Source organism: Otolemur garnettii, unplaced genomic scaffold (assembly GCF_000181295.1).
Source record: "Otolemur garnettii isolate 467f Iridium unplaced genomic scaffold, OtoGar3 scaffold00187, whole genome shotgun sequence".
Lineage (NCBI taxonomy): Eukaryota > Metazoa > Chordata > Mammalia > Primates > Galagidae > Otolemur > Otolemur garnettii.
The window spans coordinates 2,125,092-2,145,566 of record NW_003852582.1 but is presented as its reverse complement, the minus strand read 5'-3'; the positions used below and the strand labels follow the sequence as shown (position 1 = coordinate 2,145,566).

Here is a 20,475-nt window from a genome sequence, read left to right as displayed (position 1 = left end):
AGCCTGGCTCACTAATGTTGAGTGTACAAGTACATACATCCCACACATGTTCATGAATCTTCCTGCGACACTTCTTCTATCTTTATTTTTTCATTACCATTATGTTTGTTCAATATGAATTCATTCTGTTTCATCATTCTTATACCTAAGCATTCTTCTTTAATGTTATGTATTCAGAAATGCATTATTTCACTGTCAATTATCACCATGGACAATACTGACTATCCACTATGAAATCTGGAGATAAGTTAGTGAAATTCATAGTTTTTCCATTACTTTATGTGTATATATGCATATATATATATATATGGAATGACTATACTGAGCTAACTTTGTATTCATTCTAACTTTGTATTCATTCTCTAATATATATTCATATATATATATATATATATGGAATGACTATACTGAACTAACTTTGTATTCATTCTCTAATAAGAAGAAAATACTTTAAAAGTATTAACTCCTTGCTTTCTTGTTTTAGATTTTACCATTTAAAAAATCTACACTTTATACAAAACATAAGTTAGCACACAATCCTTACAACTGATCCTTACAGCTTTTCAAGAAAGTGAATGGCATTCTTAAATTAATGATGTCATCGCTAGAGTCTAAGTGTTATAAAAGCAAGGGCCATGAATACAATACCCATAGTATTTAACAAAGTTGACAATTTGAGGATTACCTATTCTACTACAAATATTTTTCTTATCAGTATTTACCTCTGTACCAATTTACAATATTCCAAAGAATCTCTAATAATCTCTACATGTCCATGAAATTCATGAGGACACATTTTAATTCCTATTAATTTTAGAAGACAAGTAGATGTTATATAGTACTACTGAAAGAAAACTTGTTGATATTGTATTAAAATAATCTTTCTACACCTGTTTATTTATTTATTTATACTTATATTTTTGAGACAGAGTCTCATTATGTCGCCCTCGATAGTGCTGTGGCATTATAGCTCACAGCAACCTCAAATTCTTGGGCTTAAGCAATTCTCTTGCCTCAGCCTCCCAAGTAGCTGGGACTGCAGATGCCTGCCACAATGCCCATCTATTTTTTTGTTGTAGTTGTCATTGTTGTTTAGCAGGCCTGGGCTGGGTTCGAACCCGTCAGCTCTGGTGTATGTGGCTGGCACCATAACCACTGAACTACAGGACCTGAGCCTCTATGCCTATTTAAAATCAGTAAATAATCTTCACAGTTATTATCAGTAATTATCGGTTCATAATCTTCACAGTACAGTATCTACATAAAAATATATAACATCAAATAAAGAAATTTTTAAAATACAGTAATTTTTTATCTTGGTAAATATTTTTACTATAATGAGTAAAAAAACAAAAAACCCTTCATTTGACAATTTCAGTTATTTAAAGATGTTTAAGACCAGGTATGGTGGCTCACACCTGAAATCCTAGCACTCTGGAAGGCCAAGATAGGTGGATTGCCTGAGCCTAGAAGTTCGAGACCAGCCTGAAAAAGAGTGAGACCCCATCTCTACTGAAAATAGAAAAACTAGCCTGGTGTTGTGATGGGCACCTGTAGTCTGTTACTCGAGAAGCTGAGGCAAAAGGATATCTTGAGCCCAAGAGTTTAAGGTTGCTATGAGCTATGATGCCATACCATTCCACCCAGGGTGACAGAGTGACAGTCTGTCTCAAAAAAAAAAAAAAAAGGTGTTTAACTACCGGGTAAAAAAATATTGACATATTTGTATGGAAGTACAGAAGCATGAAGTACAAAATAAATATACTTAACTCTAAAAATAAGTTTAAACTAAACTGTCTTTAATCTATAATTCATACTATCTTATAAAGTAATAACATTTCCAAAAAGCAAGCTTTGATTTTCCTTTAAATGAAGAACATCATTTACCTCCAAAGATAGTATTGCTTAGATTTGCAATTTGGGTTCTATACACAGAACAGTTTTGGAAAGCACATGTCAAACTCAAACTGGCAAACTTCATGTGCCTTTTAATTGTTAACAATAACCTGATTATTTAAGAACTGGTTAAATATTAAGTATAAGAACCATCCAGCTCTCTTGCTCCCTCCTCCTGCTTTCACACTTGTTTGTAACTTCAATCAAAGAGACTCAGGCACAAAAAAGATAAAACTCTAACAGTATGTTTTATTAAAAGGAGTGTGAAGAGATTTTCCTGTGGAGGGCATTTAACTTCAAGACCCCAAATAAGGATTCTGAATCAACCGTGGATTTTGACTAGCTATATTTAATCTCATTTCACCTATCACAAGAACTCAAAAAGTATCCTGCTGTTAAATAAAGACTTGCTAATAATTGTACGTGTCTGTATGTGTATGTATGTAACAAAATGGAATAAGTAATAATTTTCACAATATGATCTTTGGAAGACAGGTGAACTCATACTGAAGTTTTGAAAAACAAGTCCCAATATTTCTGTAGAATATGAAATACTATAATTTTACAAGGAAGATCAAGTTTAGGAAAAACTTGGCAGTAAACATTCTCATTATTTCCTTTGGAATCATTCCTTACTCTTAATATTTTATATACATTATTATTTTCTATCTTAATTAACAGAACTAGTGACTTAAAAGAACAGAATTGGGCTGCTTAGCTGAATTGGTTAGATTTTTAATTACTAAAATGTGGAATTAAACACAACAGAGATATTTTACACTATTTATGACCAAAACATTCACACATAACCAATATAGTTTGCTTAAACATAAAAAAATGTAAATGCAGGCTAGGTGCAATAGCTTACACCTATAATCCTAGCTCTTTGAAAGGCTAAGGCGAGAGGATAGCTTGAGCCCAGAACGTGGGAAACCAGCCTGAGCAACATACTGAGATCCATCTCTACAAAAAACAAATTATCCAGGCATGGTGGCTTATGCCTGTAGTCCCAGCTACTTGGGAGGAGTCTGAGGCAGAAGGATTGGTTGAGCCCAGGAGTTTAAAGCTGCAGTGAGCTATGATGATGCCACTGAATTCTAGCTTGGGCAACAGAAAGAGATCCTGTCTTAAAAAAAAATTTAAAAATTTAAATAGATTAACACTTCTTTTTTTTTTTTGAGACAGAGCCTCAAGCTGTCCCCCTGGATAGAGTGCTGTGGCATCTCAACTCACAGCAACCTCCAACTCCTGGGCTCAAGCGAGTCTCCTGCCTCCGCCTCCCAAGTTGCTGGGACCACAGGCGCCCGCCACAATGCCTGGCTATTTTTTGGTTGCAGCCATCATTGTTGTTTGGTGGGCCCAGGCTGGATTCGAACCTGCCACCTTAGGTGTAAGGGGCTGGTGCCTTAGCCACTTGAGCCACAGGCACTGAGCCAGATTAACACTTCTATTTGTAATGTAAAATAATTAACATAAAATCATGTAACTATTCAGCACCAAGTTAATCAAGTATAACAGTTAAAATACTGCAAAAAAAAATGTTTCCCCAATTAAAAATTTCTATGCCATTTAAAGTTTAAAATGTTAGAGCTAATTCAACACATCTGTTTAGAGTCCCTCTGAAGGACTGACACTATTTAAGCACTGAATGCATTTTACAATTAAGATATTAAAAGAAAATTACCATACCTAGATCCCACAGCGCCATCTCCAGAGTCTTGGCTTCCAGCTTCACTTGGCGTGCTCACAGATTTGGAGGATGGAGACATAGGAGGAGGGACTAAATAGTGAAATAGACAGGTATCCGCTGTTACTACACGGAGAGGTTGCTCAGCTTATGACGTTTCAAAAATAATTTAACATGAAGTAATTAACAAAAAGAAAAAAATAATGGCAAACCAAAAAACAAATATATATGAATGAAAATGAACAGTAGAAAAAAAGGGGAAAAGACAAAGTTAACAATGCATGCTGAAGACTCATGCGATTTCTCTGGCAAAATGCATTTGCGCTTTATATTAAAAAAAAGAAAGATTATGGAAAGATGCATCTTCATTTCATCTATCACCAAATGTGGCCACTAATTTTCAAAGGAGAGCATTCCTTCTCCTCTAACTTCTTACTTTTAAGACCATCAGATTATAAGTATTATTTCACAACTGCTGTCAAAATTAAAACTCTGAAATATGCATCATTAAGTCATTTGAGCATAGTTTTATGAGATTTACTTTACAATATTAATTTCCGTCTAATTTTTTCTTTCAAAAACGTCTGAATGATTTCATTTCCTCCTCACTAATAAAAGGGTAATTCAGAGAAATGACTGCAGCTAAAGGAATGGCTCCTTTAAAATGTTCATTAGTTTCCAGCGATTTGGGTGAAAAATGCAAACAGGCTATAAAACAGCATGCCTTTCAGACATGATGCATAACATAAAGTGATGCATGCAAATTACACCAGGCAAGACTTATGGTAACTTCCTTACCCCAGTATTCAGAAAAAACTGAAGTGTACAGACAAAGATACAGACACCCAAAATATTCTTAATCCCTTCTTATAGAAAAATACACATTTTTCATAGTATATAAGATAAACAACAAATGCTTTCCCCTAAATTATCTAAACGTTTAACATTATATAAAAACAGTTGAACATGCACATTTCATGCTCTGGTAAAACTGACTACCGTTACAGGAATACAGGAGGACCGTCGCTGCCATCTTCTGGTTAAATTTTCCCATAAACTTCCCTAATCTCAAGTATCTTTTTAAAATTTCTCAGTGTACAATATTAATTCACTGGTACATTTTATGTTGAACTGAAAGCCCTTATTTTAATAGTCTACTGGAAAGAAGGTAAGTTCCTAGTTATACAGAAACTAAAGAATACATGCTTTTAGAATAGTCACATTCATTGAATCCTTAAGAGCAAAAATAGTGGGTTTGGTAACAAAATATACAAATATAGTATCAGGAATTGTATCTTAAACATAAGCAAAAAACTAATCATCCTTACGTTTTCAATAACAAATTCTATTGGTAACCAATAAGAGAAGAAGAAAAAAAACCATAGCTAGAATGTTTGTATCCTAAGAGACAGTGGCTAATTCTTGCTTAAATCTCAAATAACTATAAAAACATTATCAGTGCCTCCAATATTGTGATTAAATCAATCAGAAACAATTATAAGATCAGATAGCTTCATACAGTTCTCATGTGGATGGCACCTTGCTAGGTGCTGCATGTGTAATTCAAAGTACATCAAAATTACTTTTATCTGGAGCAGAGTAATATTAATGTCCCTAGACTTCTGTCAGGTAACATTTCCTCACCTTTTTGTCCATTCCTCACTGTGAGATTTCTCCTAGTCTAAGTCCCAAATGATATAGGAATAAAGAGTAATGTCTAACAGTTGCTTGTCTACTGTGCTGGCAACACAAATGTTTATTAAATTACAATGAGGCACCATGTTTTCACATTAAAGATTTTCAAAGAAAAGATTTTCTATCGTTAAATTACGCACTTAATACTTAGGAAAATAATTTTTCCAAGTATACATATCACAGAGAATGAATAAAAATACTAGTAAAATTCCTATTAATCTAATGATCTGTGATGAACTACAGAATTCTTTAACATGCTATTCCCCCCTTTCTAGTGACTTCAAGTATCAATAACCCCATTCAGCAAGTTCATGTTTTTAAATATGCTAACCAAAATTCTTTAAGAAAACAGTCTAAATAGTAATTATATATACATAAATAAATACATTAATCTCACCAGTTCTGAAACAAGCTACAGAAATAAAAAAATAAATAAAAAAGGCGATACTACCAAATTATCTCAATTTCTTAGATAGAAGCCAAAAAAAAAAAAAATCATAGTAACTTCAAATTTATAATTACATAAAAATCTCCATCCCAGAACTATAGTTTCTTTCTGCCAAAAAATAGTTTTTAGATAGCTGGTGAAAAAGACTTACAAAAGGACTCTTAGTTATTATGTGGCCCACAATTTCATCTTGCAACAATAAATAATGTTCACCACAGCAGGGAAAAATCTAGAAAAAAGTGTACTACTACTGCCAAAGGAGAAATGCTAATTTTTTTAAAAGGCAATGGTAGTGTTATTTAGTGACTACCACATTTTAACTTGATTAATCTAGAAAAATCAAAGAAGACTATAATTAATAAGACAATGTCACTATATTCCCAAATTTTAACAAACCCCTGAGAACAAATGAAAGCATATATTAAGGGAAGTTAAAGAAAAGAAACAAACTGAAACTTTTAGGTTCTCAAATCTAAGAAAAGACTCACTTCTAGAATTCTACTTTTTTTTTTTTGAGACAGTCTTACTCTACCACCCTGGATAGAGTGCTGTGCCACGATAGCTCACAGCAACCCAAAACTCTTGGGCTCAAACGTTCCTCTTGCTGTAGCCTTCCAAGTAGCTGGGACTATAGGTAACTACCATAATACCTGGCTAGTTTTTTCATTTTTAGTAGAGGTAGAGTCTCATATTTGCTCAAGCTGGACTCCTAAGCTCGAGTGATCCACCCACTTCAGCCTCCCAGAGTGCTAGGATTATAGGCGTGACCATTGCGCCTGGCATGGAATTCCTTTTTAAGGATAGCTCATGAGTCTAATTAGCTTTGAACATAAGTCATTAATACTTACCTTTTGCAGGTATTTGACATATGATTTGCTTAGTAAGAACAGTGATTCAAACACATTACTTTTACTCCAGAGTTCTGTCTATAAAATAGCCTAAAACAGGCTTTAAATGGTACAAAATAATTAATGTTAACATGTGAGTATGTTAATGAATTTCAACTTCTTAAAAGTTTAGAGCAAAGATTCTCTTGTTAGAAAATCAAGGGGGAAATATGAAGTAAGTGGGGGAAAAAATAAAAAAACTATACCGTGGCATGGCATTCATTCACTGATTGTGTTGAGTGATATCGAAAAGACTGTGATTCTATTTCTACAGTCTAAAAAGCCAATCAAGAAGGCCTTTCCTGCCAGTTTAGGCCTTGGGCTTCCAAAAGCAAAACATTAATGTTGCTGACTTCTGGCCTACAGGATTTTTAAACCAGAAAGGACCAGGAATGCACCTAGATTCAGAATTGGTATTAAGTCTAGGGTCAATCACAGAAGTCTCAAAGACAAAGGATGGTACATGGCCTAATTACTTTTCAAGTAGAAAAAAGGCTCTGGCAAGAAGGGGTTTTTGTCAGGAAGAAGGACCTGGAAAAGGTAGATGGCCAAGAAAGGTGAATGTAGGGAGTAGGAGTGCTGGTAGCAGACAGTGAAATGGAAGGAGTGAGCTGGGATAACAAAGTGGTAAGGTCTCTTCCAGTTACAACAACACCCCCTTGTGGAAGCAAATGCTCCTAGCCTGGAATAGGAACATTTCAATAACTACCTGTTCTTCACACTTTACTGTTTGTCCTTAAGGAAAGATACTGCTTTAAACCTTAACTCTCTGAAATATTAAATTTCTCCCTTTCTTATGCTCTTTTTCTTGAAAATGAGGTTTAATTATCCTCCACTAATCTCCATGAAATGTTTCATTTCCTTTATTCTCTTCTTCTTCTTCTTCTTTTTTTTTTTGAGACAGAGCCTCAAGCTATTCCCCTGGGTAGAGTGCTGTGGCATCACAGCTCACAGCAACCTCCAAGTCCTGGGCTCAAGCGAGTCTCCTGCCTCCGCCTCCCAAGTAGCTGAGACCACAGGTGCCTGCCACAACACCTGGCCATTTTTTGGTTGTAGCCATGATTGTTGTTTGGCAGGCCAGGTTGGATTCGAACCCGCCACCTTAGGTGTACATGGCCACTTGAGCCACAGGTGCCAAGCCCCTTTATTCTCTTCAATGTAATTTAGAGCACTAAATTTTTAAAAAAGAAATTAACAAATAAAAATAAAATTTTATAGCATTAAAATCTCAGAAGGAGCCAACAGTTCTTCTTGTGAAAAAATGTGTTAAAATTAAGCTAAACTTGAAAAAAAAATTACTTGGTGACACGGAAAGCACGTGTCTAAAAATTAGATTTTAAATGTTCAAAAGTTACAAGATGGAGGGGAAAAATGGAATGGTACTTATTTTGACTAGCTAATTTGTTTCTTCCCAATATAAGAAAGTTCAGATTAAAAACTATCACATTAATCAAGCTATCCTGTCCAATAGAGACCCAGCTACATACAGAGTAATTGAAAATGTCAGTTTTCATTTTTTTATAAGATGTTGCAAAACAGAGTTGCCCACATACAAAAGATGAATTTTTTTAGATCATTCATTTAAAAGAACTTCACATTTGATATAACATAACTTGAAAGCTGTGCCTAAAGTTCACTTTCTTAATACTGGACACTTAAATTTAGCAAAAGAAAACAAATCAAGCTATACATTGTAAGAAATATTCAAATTTCAATTTCCACTAGATAAACAATAAGATTTGGCTGTCATAGCTGAGTAAGATAGCACAAGTGTGTGGTCCTAGCTACTGGAGGAGGCTGAGTCAGAGTAATCATTTGAGTCCAGGAGTTTGAGGCTGCAATGAGCTATGATGATGCCACTGCCCTCTATTGTGGGCTACAGGGTGAGACGCTTTCTCAACAACCACCCCTTATATACACACACACACAAAGATTTGGTGGATATTGTCTTAAAAATGTAGTATGTTCTCTCTGCTCTAAAGAATCTCTGACAAAAACCAGTCAAATGACCAAGTAAATAAAAATCTATCAACAAAAAAAAGTTGAGAGGTTTTATCAGATGCATCTTTCTGAGTGTGTAACAAATCCCTTTCAATGGAATTTTAAAAATCCATTTTAGGAAACAATAGATTGATTTTTTTAATAAACCATTGAGTATTCTAGCAGTGTTTTTATGTTCTACTATTCAAAAATATTTAATAAATTCTCAAGGAATACATTCTATAGTGGAAAGAATAAACAAATATCTATCCTGAGTCATACACATAAAATGAATTTTTTACTGTGGCTTACTGTCAAGAAAAAGTATGATAGCCACGGCCTTCATCTGCATCCTGTATTCTTCAGGTCATAGTATAAATCAATGCCAGGTTTAATACTGGAACTTAAAATGTAGGCATATGTTTTAAGGAGATTATGAAATGGGGAGGACTGCTTGAGCTCAAGAGTTGGAGACCAGCCTGAGCAAGAGTGAGACCCTGTCCCCATAAAAAACAGAAAAACTAGCTGGGCATAATGGAGTGTACCTCTTGTCCCACCTACTTGGGAGGCTGAGACAGGAGGATCACTTGAGCCCAGGAGTTTGAGGCTGCAGTGTGCTCAACACTACTGTACTCTAGCCTGGTGATAGAGTGATACTGTCTCAAATAATAAATAAAGAGAAAAATGAATAGTCACATGTCACATGATACCAAAGTATCCCCTTCAGGTATCACCTATTAGTCACAAGGGTAACCATCAGGAGAGACTTGGTTACCACAACTATAACCCAGTAATCAAGCATCACTAATAGCTCAACAACCATATTTATGTGCTACTGATGTGACATAATATGAAGGACATAGCGCTACCTATGAGACAGCCACGCCAAAGATGTTCAGCCTGAAGCAAATCAAGCTTTTTGATTTAATTTTCAGTTTAGAGGAAATACAAAGAATAGAAGAACAAAAACTAAATGTGAGAAAACCATCAGACAAACCCAGGAGGTGAACATTGTACGGATCAATTGGCCCTCCAATAAGTGTCGTGAGGCAAAAAGTAGTATGTGTGTGGAGGATGTTCTAGATTAAAACAAATTAAAAACATGTAACTAGATACAATATATGCGTATAGCAAGATTTTGGTGGGAAACAAGCTAACTTTTTGAGGGAAGAAAAATGTTTGTGAAGCTAGGGCTGTTACAAAAAAGAGGAACCAAAGGGAGGGGATTTTATCAGAAATTAAGATACAATACAAAGCCACAGTAATTACAGCTGGGTTAATTGTGTATAATTGGACAAATAGATCCATGTGAAAACAGAGAGCCCAGAAATGCCCCTGAATTTATAAGAACTTACTGTATGAAAAGTTGGCATCAGATACCAATGGGGAGAAAGACAAGACTATTTAGTATGCAGAGTGAGAAAATTTGCTACTATATAGAGACAAATTAGGTTGGATCCCTACTTCATATCATTTTTTATATAAAATATAACCCAAATATCTAACTGGGAAGTATAAAACGATAAAGCTATTAGAAAAAAAAACAGGAAAATATATTTGCATCCTCACCACAGAAAAGAATTCCTTTTAAAAAAGATGAAAAAGAACAAGAAAAGGGTTATATAGGTTGAATATCCCTTATCTGAAATGTTTGAGACGAAAGTGTTTGAGGTTTTTTTGGATTTTAGACTATTTGCTTTATACTTAATAGTTCAGCATTCCTCATCAGAATATCTATAATCTGAAATGCATGCTGGTGCTCAGAAAGTTTCAGATTTTGGAGTGCTCTGAATTTTGGATTTTTGGAACAGGAATACTCAACTTATAACTGGTAGATTTGATTATACCAAAATGAAGGAGCTGACCATATCAAAATAAAGAATTCTGTTCAAAGAAGAATACAGTGAACACAGTTAACAGGTTACAGACTAGAAGAAGAAGGTATTTGTAAAAAAGACTAAAACAGAAAGAAGACCTCCCTACGACACATAAAACATACAAGGAATGTCTACAAATCAGAAGATAAAGAACCACAATAGTAAACAAGGAAAAGAATAAAAGATGCAACTCAAAGACAGAAGAACCTGAATGGTCAATAGCTATCTGAAGAGACAGTCAACCTCCCAGTAATCAGATAAATGCTTATAAAAATATTTTGGTACACCATTTTACAGCCATCAAGCTGCCAAAAATTAGAAAGTTGGGTAATATGCAAAGATTATATGGGTATCTTTAAGCAATTACTTTTGCATGCACCAGTAATGGGAAGGTAAACTTTTTTTCTTTTTTTTGCAGTTTTTGGCCGGGGCTGGGTTTGAACCCACCAACTCTGGCATATAGGACCAGTGCTCTACCCTTTTGAGCCACAGGCACCGCCCGGAAGGTAAACTTTTGTAGCCATCATTGAGAGTCGTGGGCAGAACCTAATAAATTTAAGTAAGCACTATACACAATAATAACACAGCAAGTTAATCCTTGGCATAGACACCAGAGAAACTTTGTCATGGTCCTCAAGGAGAAAGAATATATTCTTTATAGTGTTGCTTATGCTAGTAAAGCAAAGAGACAAAAGCAATCAAAGTGTGTAGCATTGGAGAAATGGACACGATACGGTACATGATATAATATTGTGCATCAGTCAGAAATAACTAGCTTTGTATATGGCAACATGGAGCAGAAGACACATAGCTCAATACCATCTGACTATATAAATGTCTATACATGGAGATATATGAAAACTTGAGTAACTTAAAACACAGGGAGGAAAGTATGTTAAAAATGCAAGAGTGGGTACTTAGTGCATGAGTGGGAAGAAAAATGGAATTAAGAGACAGGGAACAAGGGACACATACACAGACACAACTAAAGAATGGTCCTTCAAGAATCAACAATGCAGGTGGGTCATACATCTTGAAATATGAGCAAGTGAAACTGAAGTCCTAAAAAGGACCAAAACAAACAAACAAAAAAAAAACCTATAGAAGAAAAACAAAGCCAAATGAACGGAAAAAAAATAATCATTCAAATAACAAGCTATAACTAACAAGCAACTTGGTTTAGTTACTAGGGTAACAAGAAAAAAGTGTTTTGATTCTTTTACTCTTAAAATTCCAAGATGCAACATAAGCTCATTAAACACATAAAAATTAATATACTTCAGTCTTAGAATTCTCCCAAGAAGGAAAAGGAAAATGAGGTAAAGTAAATAACAGTGAAGGAGACTGAGAGTAACCAGCTTTTTCATCTTGGAACTTTTTAGAAATATCACCTCTAAGTACGATTATGTTGCAGTTTCACAATAAGCACATACAGCCATTACTATTGCCATTATTTGTCCTCTAGGTAAGATGAAACTAGCCCCAAAACTCACCCTAAAATTTTAGGTCCCTAAAGGACAAAGGCCATGTCAAACTAAAATACTCTGTAACAGAACCCAGCATGGAACTATTTTAAGTATTTAATGCTTTCTGATATGTAACTAGATTGCCCTGGTACCGCTACTATTTCAGCTTTTTGGTCTAGCATAGCTATTAAAATGAATAACCCAGAAAAAGAACAAGATTAGGCCAAATTATTGTCAAAATAAGTTACCAAAATTATCTTCCTTATTAGCATTGAGAGCAGATAGATGGCTACAAACTTCCCCTGCCACTCCTGTATATTAGTAAATATACTAATCACTAATATACTAATTACTAAATTACTAAATATACTAACATTAGAATATTAGTAAATACTAATATACTTTGAATACTAATAATATAATTTTGATTTATTATACTTCCCTAATTTACAGAAATGAATACAGAGTTAAGATCAGGAATCACAGCAATTTTTGAACTTAACATAGTATGGCACATAAAACTTGTTTCACAATGTTTGTTGAAACAAATGATTGATTTAATAAGAAAAGTCAATTGGTAGCTCCGTGTTACGTTAATGAATATAATTAATCTTGCAGCTCTTTTGAACACATAAAATAACCATGTACTAGTACATCTGAAAAAAGACAATTCCAAATAAATTATTATAAGATTAATGATGTTAAAAGACATAATAAGGAAAATCTGCAAAATATATTAAGTCAACTTGTTCATCTTATCTATGCCTGGGCTAAATCAAATCTATACCTAACTCTCATAAATGGATATATTCCTCTTCTTACCAATGGGGGATTCTGGAGTTAGCCCCATGCTTTGAAGTAATGCTTCCGCTTCTCTTCTCTTTTTTTCAAGATCTGACTCTTCTTGGACAGGAGCAACAGCTTCCTTCTTCTGATCAGTCTAAAATTTTTAAGTTAAAAACTTAAGTTTAAATTTGTATGTAACACTTATGTTTTCAAAAATAATAATGTGTTGTATACTTTTAGGGCATGAACTTACTTTTAAGTACAGATTAAGTTCCTTTTCATAGTCCCTAAAAGAAAGTTACTCTCAACAGAGTTCTAGTAAATGGTGTTCAAATGATATGTATTAAATTGACCCACTTTTATATGTAATCAAAGAGTTTCCACAAAAATTTTTCTAACAGATAAATTCAAAAAGTAAAATCAACTTCAAATTATCTACAGTATGAAAATGTCATCCATAGCCAGGAGTTATGGAAACCTTCCCGCCAACAGTGGCACAAAAGCTTAGCTATAAATATCACAACACTTTGAAAAAAACTAAGGAGGAATTACTTAAGTGGTGACAATTAAAAAAAATTTTTTTTTATTGTTGGGGATTCATTTAGGGTACAAGAAACCAGGTTACACTGATTGCATTTGTTAGGTAAAGTCCCTCTTATCAGGAGGAGACAATTTTTAAGGAAATGGACAATTTAATTTGTTGAAAAATTATGAGTACCACAAACTTGCATTTATTTTACTTAAGCAAAAGTAGAGAATGTTTATCAAAACTTCATCTAAAGATTTTTATTTTTAAACTACAAATCTTATTCTTTTTTTTTTTTTTTTAGACGGAGCCTCAAGCTGTCCCCCTGGGTGGAGTGCCATGGCATCACAGCTCACAGCAACCTCCAACTCCTGGGCTCAAGCGAGTCTCCTGCCTCCGCCTTCCAAGTAACTGGGACTACAGGCGCCTGCCACAACACCTGGCCATTTTTTGGTTGCAGCCATCATTGTTGTTTGGTGGGCCTGGGCTGGGGATTCGAACTTGCCACCTTAGTTGTATGTGGCTGGCGCCTTAGCCGCTTGAGCCACAGGCGCCAAGCCTACAGATCTTATTCTTATAATAATTAAAAACATGGATGGGTTTGATAAAGTTAAAAATCACCTTTACATAGCACATGCCATTTTTTGTTATGAAAATTTGTGCCAACTTTTATTTTAGCCATTTATAGTTTTAGCAAAACCACCTAGTTAAACCAGATAATCTACAATACTCTCATCTAAAGCATCTCAAGTAGGTTTGGCACCTGCAGCTCAGTGAATAGGGTGCCGGCCACATACACTGAAGCTGGCAGGTTCAAGCCCAGCCCCGGCCTGCTGAACAACAATGACAACTGCAACCAAAAAAAAAAAAATAGCCAGACACTGTGGTGGGTGCCTATAGTCCTCGCTCCTCTGGAGGTTGAGGCAAGAGAATCACTTAAGCCCAAGAGTTGGAGGTTGCTGTGAGCTGTGATGCCACAGCACTCTACCAAGAGTGACATAATGAGACTCTGTCTCAAAAATAAAATAAAATAAAATAAAAAACTCAAGTAAAATTTAGGCTTTTAAGGGAAAAGTTTTGTATGTATACTTCAAATGCCTGTGTCAACCAGGAATCTGTTATACTCATAACAGTGTCTGGTATAAATTTTGTTAGCCATAATATTCTATGATACCATTTTGACTTAAAATCATAGAAAATTTCATCAAAATAGCAAAATATACAGGGTGTCTCAAAGGTTGTCATACACAGGAAAAATTCTACCTTGGAACATGTTCACCATGAGTAGGAGAGAAGATTTCATGTGTGTGTGTGTGCAGAAAGAGGTTCTCAACATACAGAGAATATTTTCTAAATGTTTTGTAAAATAAAGGTATATTTAGTCATAATTCCCCATTTTCTATGTATGGTGACTTTTGGGACATCCTGTATTACCAATCTGATGCTTCCCTATCTAAAACAAGATTCTTTGTTTAATACCATTGAACTTTAAATTAGGTATCAATCATATAACAGATATGGCCACATATGTCCATCCTTAGAAAATAAAAATCAAATTTGCTTTTAACATTGAAGAATTTAAGGATATAGATACTATAAATATTATTTTGGAATGGCTCTAACAGTCTGAATCATGCTTCTACCAGTTAGCTTTTAATCAAATAGTTAATGTAAAGCTTCAGCCCTCTTTTTCTTTTTTTTTTTAGAGACAGAGTTTCACTTCATGCCCTCAGTAGAGTGCCAAGGCATCATACAACTCACAGCTACTTCCAACTCCTGGGTTTACGCAATTCTCTTGCCTTGGCTTCCGGAGTAGCTGGGTCTACAGGCACCCACCACAATGCCCAGCTATTTTTTTTGTTGCAGTTTGGCAGGGGCCGGGTTTGAACCCACCACCCTTGGTATAGGGGGCTGGTGCACTACCCACTGAACCACAGGCGCTGCCCAGCTTCAGCCCTCTTATAATAGTGTATCACAGAAAGGTTCAGAATAAACTACCAAATCCTTCAATCATAGACCTTTACAGCATCATAGAAATGTTGCACATAAACTGCACCTTCAATTTTTCTACTATGATTTTTATTAGTCTTAAGAGATTTTTGGCAGTCTTGGCAATTATTTAGGCTATCACATATAAAAACTTGGTAAAGACACACTCAGGACAAAAACTAACTTACATTGGCTATTTAAAACAAATCTGTGATAAAAATATACAGATCTATTCAAAGAGTTTCTATAGAAATAAACATATATTTCAATGCAAGAACAAGTAAAAAGTCTCCAATTCAGGGTCAACATACACTTGCTGCTGTATATGATGAAATACATGATGTCTAAAGTCTGAAGACAGATGGGCCTTGTCCACTTTTATGGTACTATCAAACCCACTACTCAGTAAAAATATCTCAATGACTAATTCATGATAAAAGAAATAAATCCCCTAATCAATTAAATAATCTTTTACATATTTCTACTGATCATGAATATTATCCATTTGTGATGGATTATTATATCCGTCACAAATATTCAGGTTAGCAAATATTCAGGTAAGTTCAAAATCCATACTAAATTATGATTTGTATGCTGTATCTTATGAACTATTACAATACAGATGCCCCTTAATTTAATAAACATATTCCTAAAAGACTAAATATGTAGTCGACCTTTTATAAATCAAATCTTAAAAATGCATCAGTCTATATAAAATATTTTTACTCAGTAAAAAACAAACATATATTAATTTACCAGTTTTGTCGTTTTCATACATTTGACTTCTTTAAAGTAAGATTTGCTTATGGTGCTACATTTGCAGTTACAACTGCTAGGTTTTTACTATCCTGAAATTATTACATAAATGTATAAGTATTTGGAATAAATCCTAATTACTTTACATTAAGTTTACTTTTTTAAAAAAAATCAAACATACTTCTTTTTTTTTCCTTTCTTCTTCTTTTCTCTTCTTTTCCTCTCTGATTTGGGCCAACCGCTGCTTCTTACGTTCCAATTCGGCCTTTAATTCGCTTTTGTCAGACATGTTTGAGACCTTAGAAAATCATTTCAAATAATCATTACCTTGGTAAAAGCAGAACACTTTTAAAAAATCAGTGCTTCGAGGAGAGAATTGTCCTATAAGGCCATGTAATTAAATGTTATTTAAAATGCACATAAACCCTACTTTTTAATTTTTAAATTTCAGATTAGTATGAAGGTAGTTAGGTTACAATGTTTGCATTTGGTAGGTCAAGTCCCTGTTGTAGTTGTGTCCTGCACCCAGGAAGGGTGCCATATACCCTTACTTTGTGCCCTTTAGGTGGGATCACATCAATCCTCCCTTCTTCTCCCTCTTTACTACTCCCTCCTAAACCCTACTTTTAAAATAATGAAAGCATATATACAGAGGGTGCACCCCCCCAAAATGTATACACATTTTAAGAAGGTAAAATTGTATTAAAATTGTAATACTCAACATGTACTGATAACACTTATCATAATATTTTACCTTGTATTTCTTGTAATTGCAGAAGTAAAACATGACTTGAGTATTACAATTTTAATACAGTTTTTTTCTTTCTTAAAATGTGTATACTTTTTTCTGGCACCCTCTATATATTATGAAGATTTGAAAAAATTATAAACAAACATACTTAAGAAATAAATATTACCCAGATCTAAGCATAATAATTAGTACATAGTAAGTGCTTTAATGTTCACATGCCCAGATTGAACACAATGTCTCAATGTTTTTTGATTACAATGTATTAGGGCATTGGAGATAAAGGTTAAAAGGGGTACTTAAAATAGAAGACATTAAGAAGAGTTGGCATTAAGAAGCTCTTATATTACATGATACAGATCAAAACTATTACCAGAATTTTGCATTCATACCTAGACACTTAATAAAAACAGTATGAGGTTAAATAGAAAGTTCCTATAAATTTTAAGGAGTGTCATGGAAGTAGTAATATTAAAGGCAAGCAAAACTTAACAGTTACCATTATTAACTATCAAATCAAATGACTTCCTTCTCCAAAGAAACACTTTAACTGCACTTATAGCACTTTTAGCACAATTATTTGTAAAATTATTTTAGCACAAGTAATTTGTAATTACTTGAAACGTTTCGTATTAGACTAATCTACTTGAAATCAGGGATTGTGTTTTCATCATTTTTGTTGCCTTCACAGCATTCAGCACAGTGGCCCTAACATTAAATTGATACTGGCTTAATAAATAATGGATAAGGTAGACAAAATCACAAGAGTTTCAAAAACCCATTACATAAACACTACTTCATCCTCAGTTTTAGGAAGAAGTAATGAATCAGGATTTTTTTTTTTAATTGAAAAAGTAGCCTAGCAGTTGAGCATACAGTAGGCGCCAGCAACTTGCTACCTTGTCCATATTACTGATTTATTGCATAATGATCAATCTCCCTCAGTGTCTCTGTAAAACTGAAGTACTAAATGCTTTTGATCAAGAAAACTAGGAGAATAACCTCTGGAAAACTGTATTTAGAATGCACGTATTTAAAAAGCACGATTATTAAATCGGAATAAAAATGTGTTAGTCAAAAAGAAAACTCCATCTACAGATAAATACATCAATGAAATTTCTGCTGCAGTACTCCCTAAAAACTGTCATTCGAGTTGATAATTTTCAAGTACACGAAAACAGTGAAAAGTTGACATGGAAGATCTATAAACACATACACAGTGCCAAAAAATGTATACACATTTGAAGAAAGGAAAAAAATGCACTAAAACTGTAATATTCAAGTCATATTCGACTTCTGCAATTACAAGAGGTGCTCAAATGTGACTTTTGTTATTGGTATATACTGAATATTACAATATGAGACCGCTTTTTCCTTTCCAAAAATGTATATACATTCTTTGGCACCCTCTGTATATACAACATCTACCAAGATTCATTTAAAACAAACTAAACAAGAAAACAGGAAAACATGTTTCTTACGCCGCCCTTTCTACACCTTTAAATAGCTCCTTACTACTGACTGTTGAAGAAAACTTCCATACTGCTTGCTATAGAAACCAACAAAAACTGGGATTAACCCCAAAACAAAGTTAAACCAGCTGAACTAGAGCTGAACCTGAGAGAGACCAAAGCCTCCAAGACTGACATGTTCACTTTCTTAAAACTCCAGGAAAGTCTCTAGAGTTTTGTGCAACAAGCTCCTTATTTGGGACTTTCCAACACCACAAGGTGAAGGGAAACGCTATCAATGCAAGTAGCTATTACTTTTATTTTTAAATGGAGCAAAGCGAAAAGCAATCACTTTCTCCCCTGGGGTCACCGCCAAAAGGGCGCGGTCCAGGCCACGGCATCCGGGAAAAGAGGCCAGTAGGCTTGAAAATCACCTCAAGGCTCCCCAGGCCGCCCTTCGAGAGTGAAGAGGTAAGGTAGTGGACTCCTATCCACGGGCCACCCTGAGACACAGCACCTGGCTCCCCTCCCCTGCCTCGTCCAAAGCCCGGCCGGGAGGCGCTGTCAGCAGGATTGGCAATCCGCCCTTCGAGTCCTAACAGGACACAGAGCAGGAAGGAGGGCCTGAAGGGAAAAACGCTCAACCCACCTGTCAGGCGGCGGGATAGGGAAGTTCTCCTGCCTGCAACTTCCCGATAAGGTCCTTCGCCTAGGCCCCCTAAAGCCAACTGCCTCCACCACTAGCTCCGCGGCTCCACCAAGCACACAAAGAGGGATGGGCGGCGGCTGCTACGGCGAGAGCTTAGGGACAAATGACTCACCAGAACGAGGTCGCTCCCAGAAATAAGGGGTGGGACCCTGCTGTGGGTGAATTAAAGCCTCTCCGTGACTTACCCGTTGTAAAGTAGAAGCTTACAGATAAGACAAAGAACACAGCCAGCCTAGCGACCTGAATTTTTTCCTGCTTTGCCAAAAACTGGAAAACTACACCTTATATTCTCGGGCTCAAAATGCAACTATCGCCGTCGCGTTACAAGGGGACACGACCGGAAAGAACTACAAGCCCCAGCAACAAGGGAAACCAGCGTACGGCGAGCAGTGCCTTCTGGGAATTGTAGTCACTGCTAGTCGCAAGTTTTGCTGGGATATGTAGTGTGCTTTTCGTTTTCTCACTTCAAGGCCTTCTTCCTTCAAGATTGTGATGAGAAGCTTCTCTTTAACGTTTTCTCGTCCATTGATCAGTGCTCACAGTGTTTTGTGTGTTAGATCGTAAGATGTTTAACCGAACATTGGAAGAATGTTATGAAGGTCTATTTTGCAGTGGTGAACCTGTGAATTATGCTGAACATTTGGTGAAGGACAGCTTTTAGGATATATATATATGTATATATATACACATATATATGTGTGTGTGTGGTGATATATACATATATACATATCAGTTTAGGATTTATACATATATAATCAGTATATATATATGACATATATGTATATATGAACATATATCAGTGTATATGTATATATAACATATATCAATATATATTCATAAATATATCAGTTTATATATATAATTATATATATCTTTTGGGGGGAAATGCATTCTAGAGGCTTCGTGTAGCATCTTAGGCAAAACATAAATAAAAATGTTAGTTGGTATAATAAATAATTCTCTAGTATTTTATTGCATTGTGATAGTGATACCGGAAAAGTGGCACCCCAGCCAGCTCAGCCCAGCAGGGCCTGGGGGGATCTGCCACTTCTGTCTTGGTGGCAGCAGCCGGCAAAAAAACCGACAGGTTGGGGTAAGTGAGGGAGCTTTCTTCCCCCAGAGGCTCCAGTAGAGTGGCGTTAGAGGACCTGTCAATCAAGGGAAAACTGGTGCCCATCCCTGATTGGTCCATTTTCAATCCTGCTCCTGATTGGTCCATTTTATGGACCAATCACAGTTAAGCTATTACACCTATATAAGGCCCCGGGCAGAGAGCCTGGGGGCAGATCATCGCAGACCTTCAAGGAAGATAGAAGAAGAAGAAGCAGAAGAAGAAGAAGAAGACTTCAGCCGACTATCGCAGACCATCCAGAGGAAGAAGCAAGAGCTGCGGCACTTCTAGTGCCGATCCTGCTCTACAAAGAGGCTTGGCTCTTTGTAGGAGTTATAACATTTGAGCTGCAACTGTAACACCTCCGCTGCTGATTCTGCCTTACAAAGAGGCTCGGCCCTTTGCTGATCTCTGCCCTGCAAAGAGGCTTGATCCTTTGTAAGAGCTGTAGCTGTAACACCTC

The 20,475-nt window shown here is 35.5% G+C and overlaps 1 protein-coding gene across 2 annotated transcripts in view; it reads right to left on the bottom strand.

Moving 5' to 3' along the window:
- DYNC1I2 (dynein cytoplasmic 1 intermediate chain 2) overlaps window positions 1-19,306 on the bottom strand; it is a 54,134-nt gene extending 34,828 nt beyond the window's left edge. Inside the window, exons 1-4 of one of the 2 annotated variants that reach the window (XM_023507549.1) lie at window positions 19,087-19,306; window positions 16,175-16,291; window positions 12,759-12,876; window positions 3,586-3,676 (exon numbers count right to left, since the gene is read on the bottom strand). In XM_023507549.1, the coding sequence (XP_023363317.1) occupies window positions 3,586-3,676; window positions 12,759-12,876; window positions 16,175-16,282 (317 nt within the window). In that variant the 5' untranslated portion in view covers window positions 16,283-16,291; window positions 19,087-19,306. Of the gene's footprint in view, window positions 1-3,585; window positions 3,677-12,758; window positions 12,877-16,174; window positions 16,292-18,841; window positions 19,040-19,086 lie in introns of those variants that run through there. The other variant, XM_003800865.3, reaches the window with a different exon arrangement.
- Window positions 19,307-20,475: the final 1,169 nt, after the last annotated feature.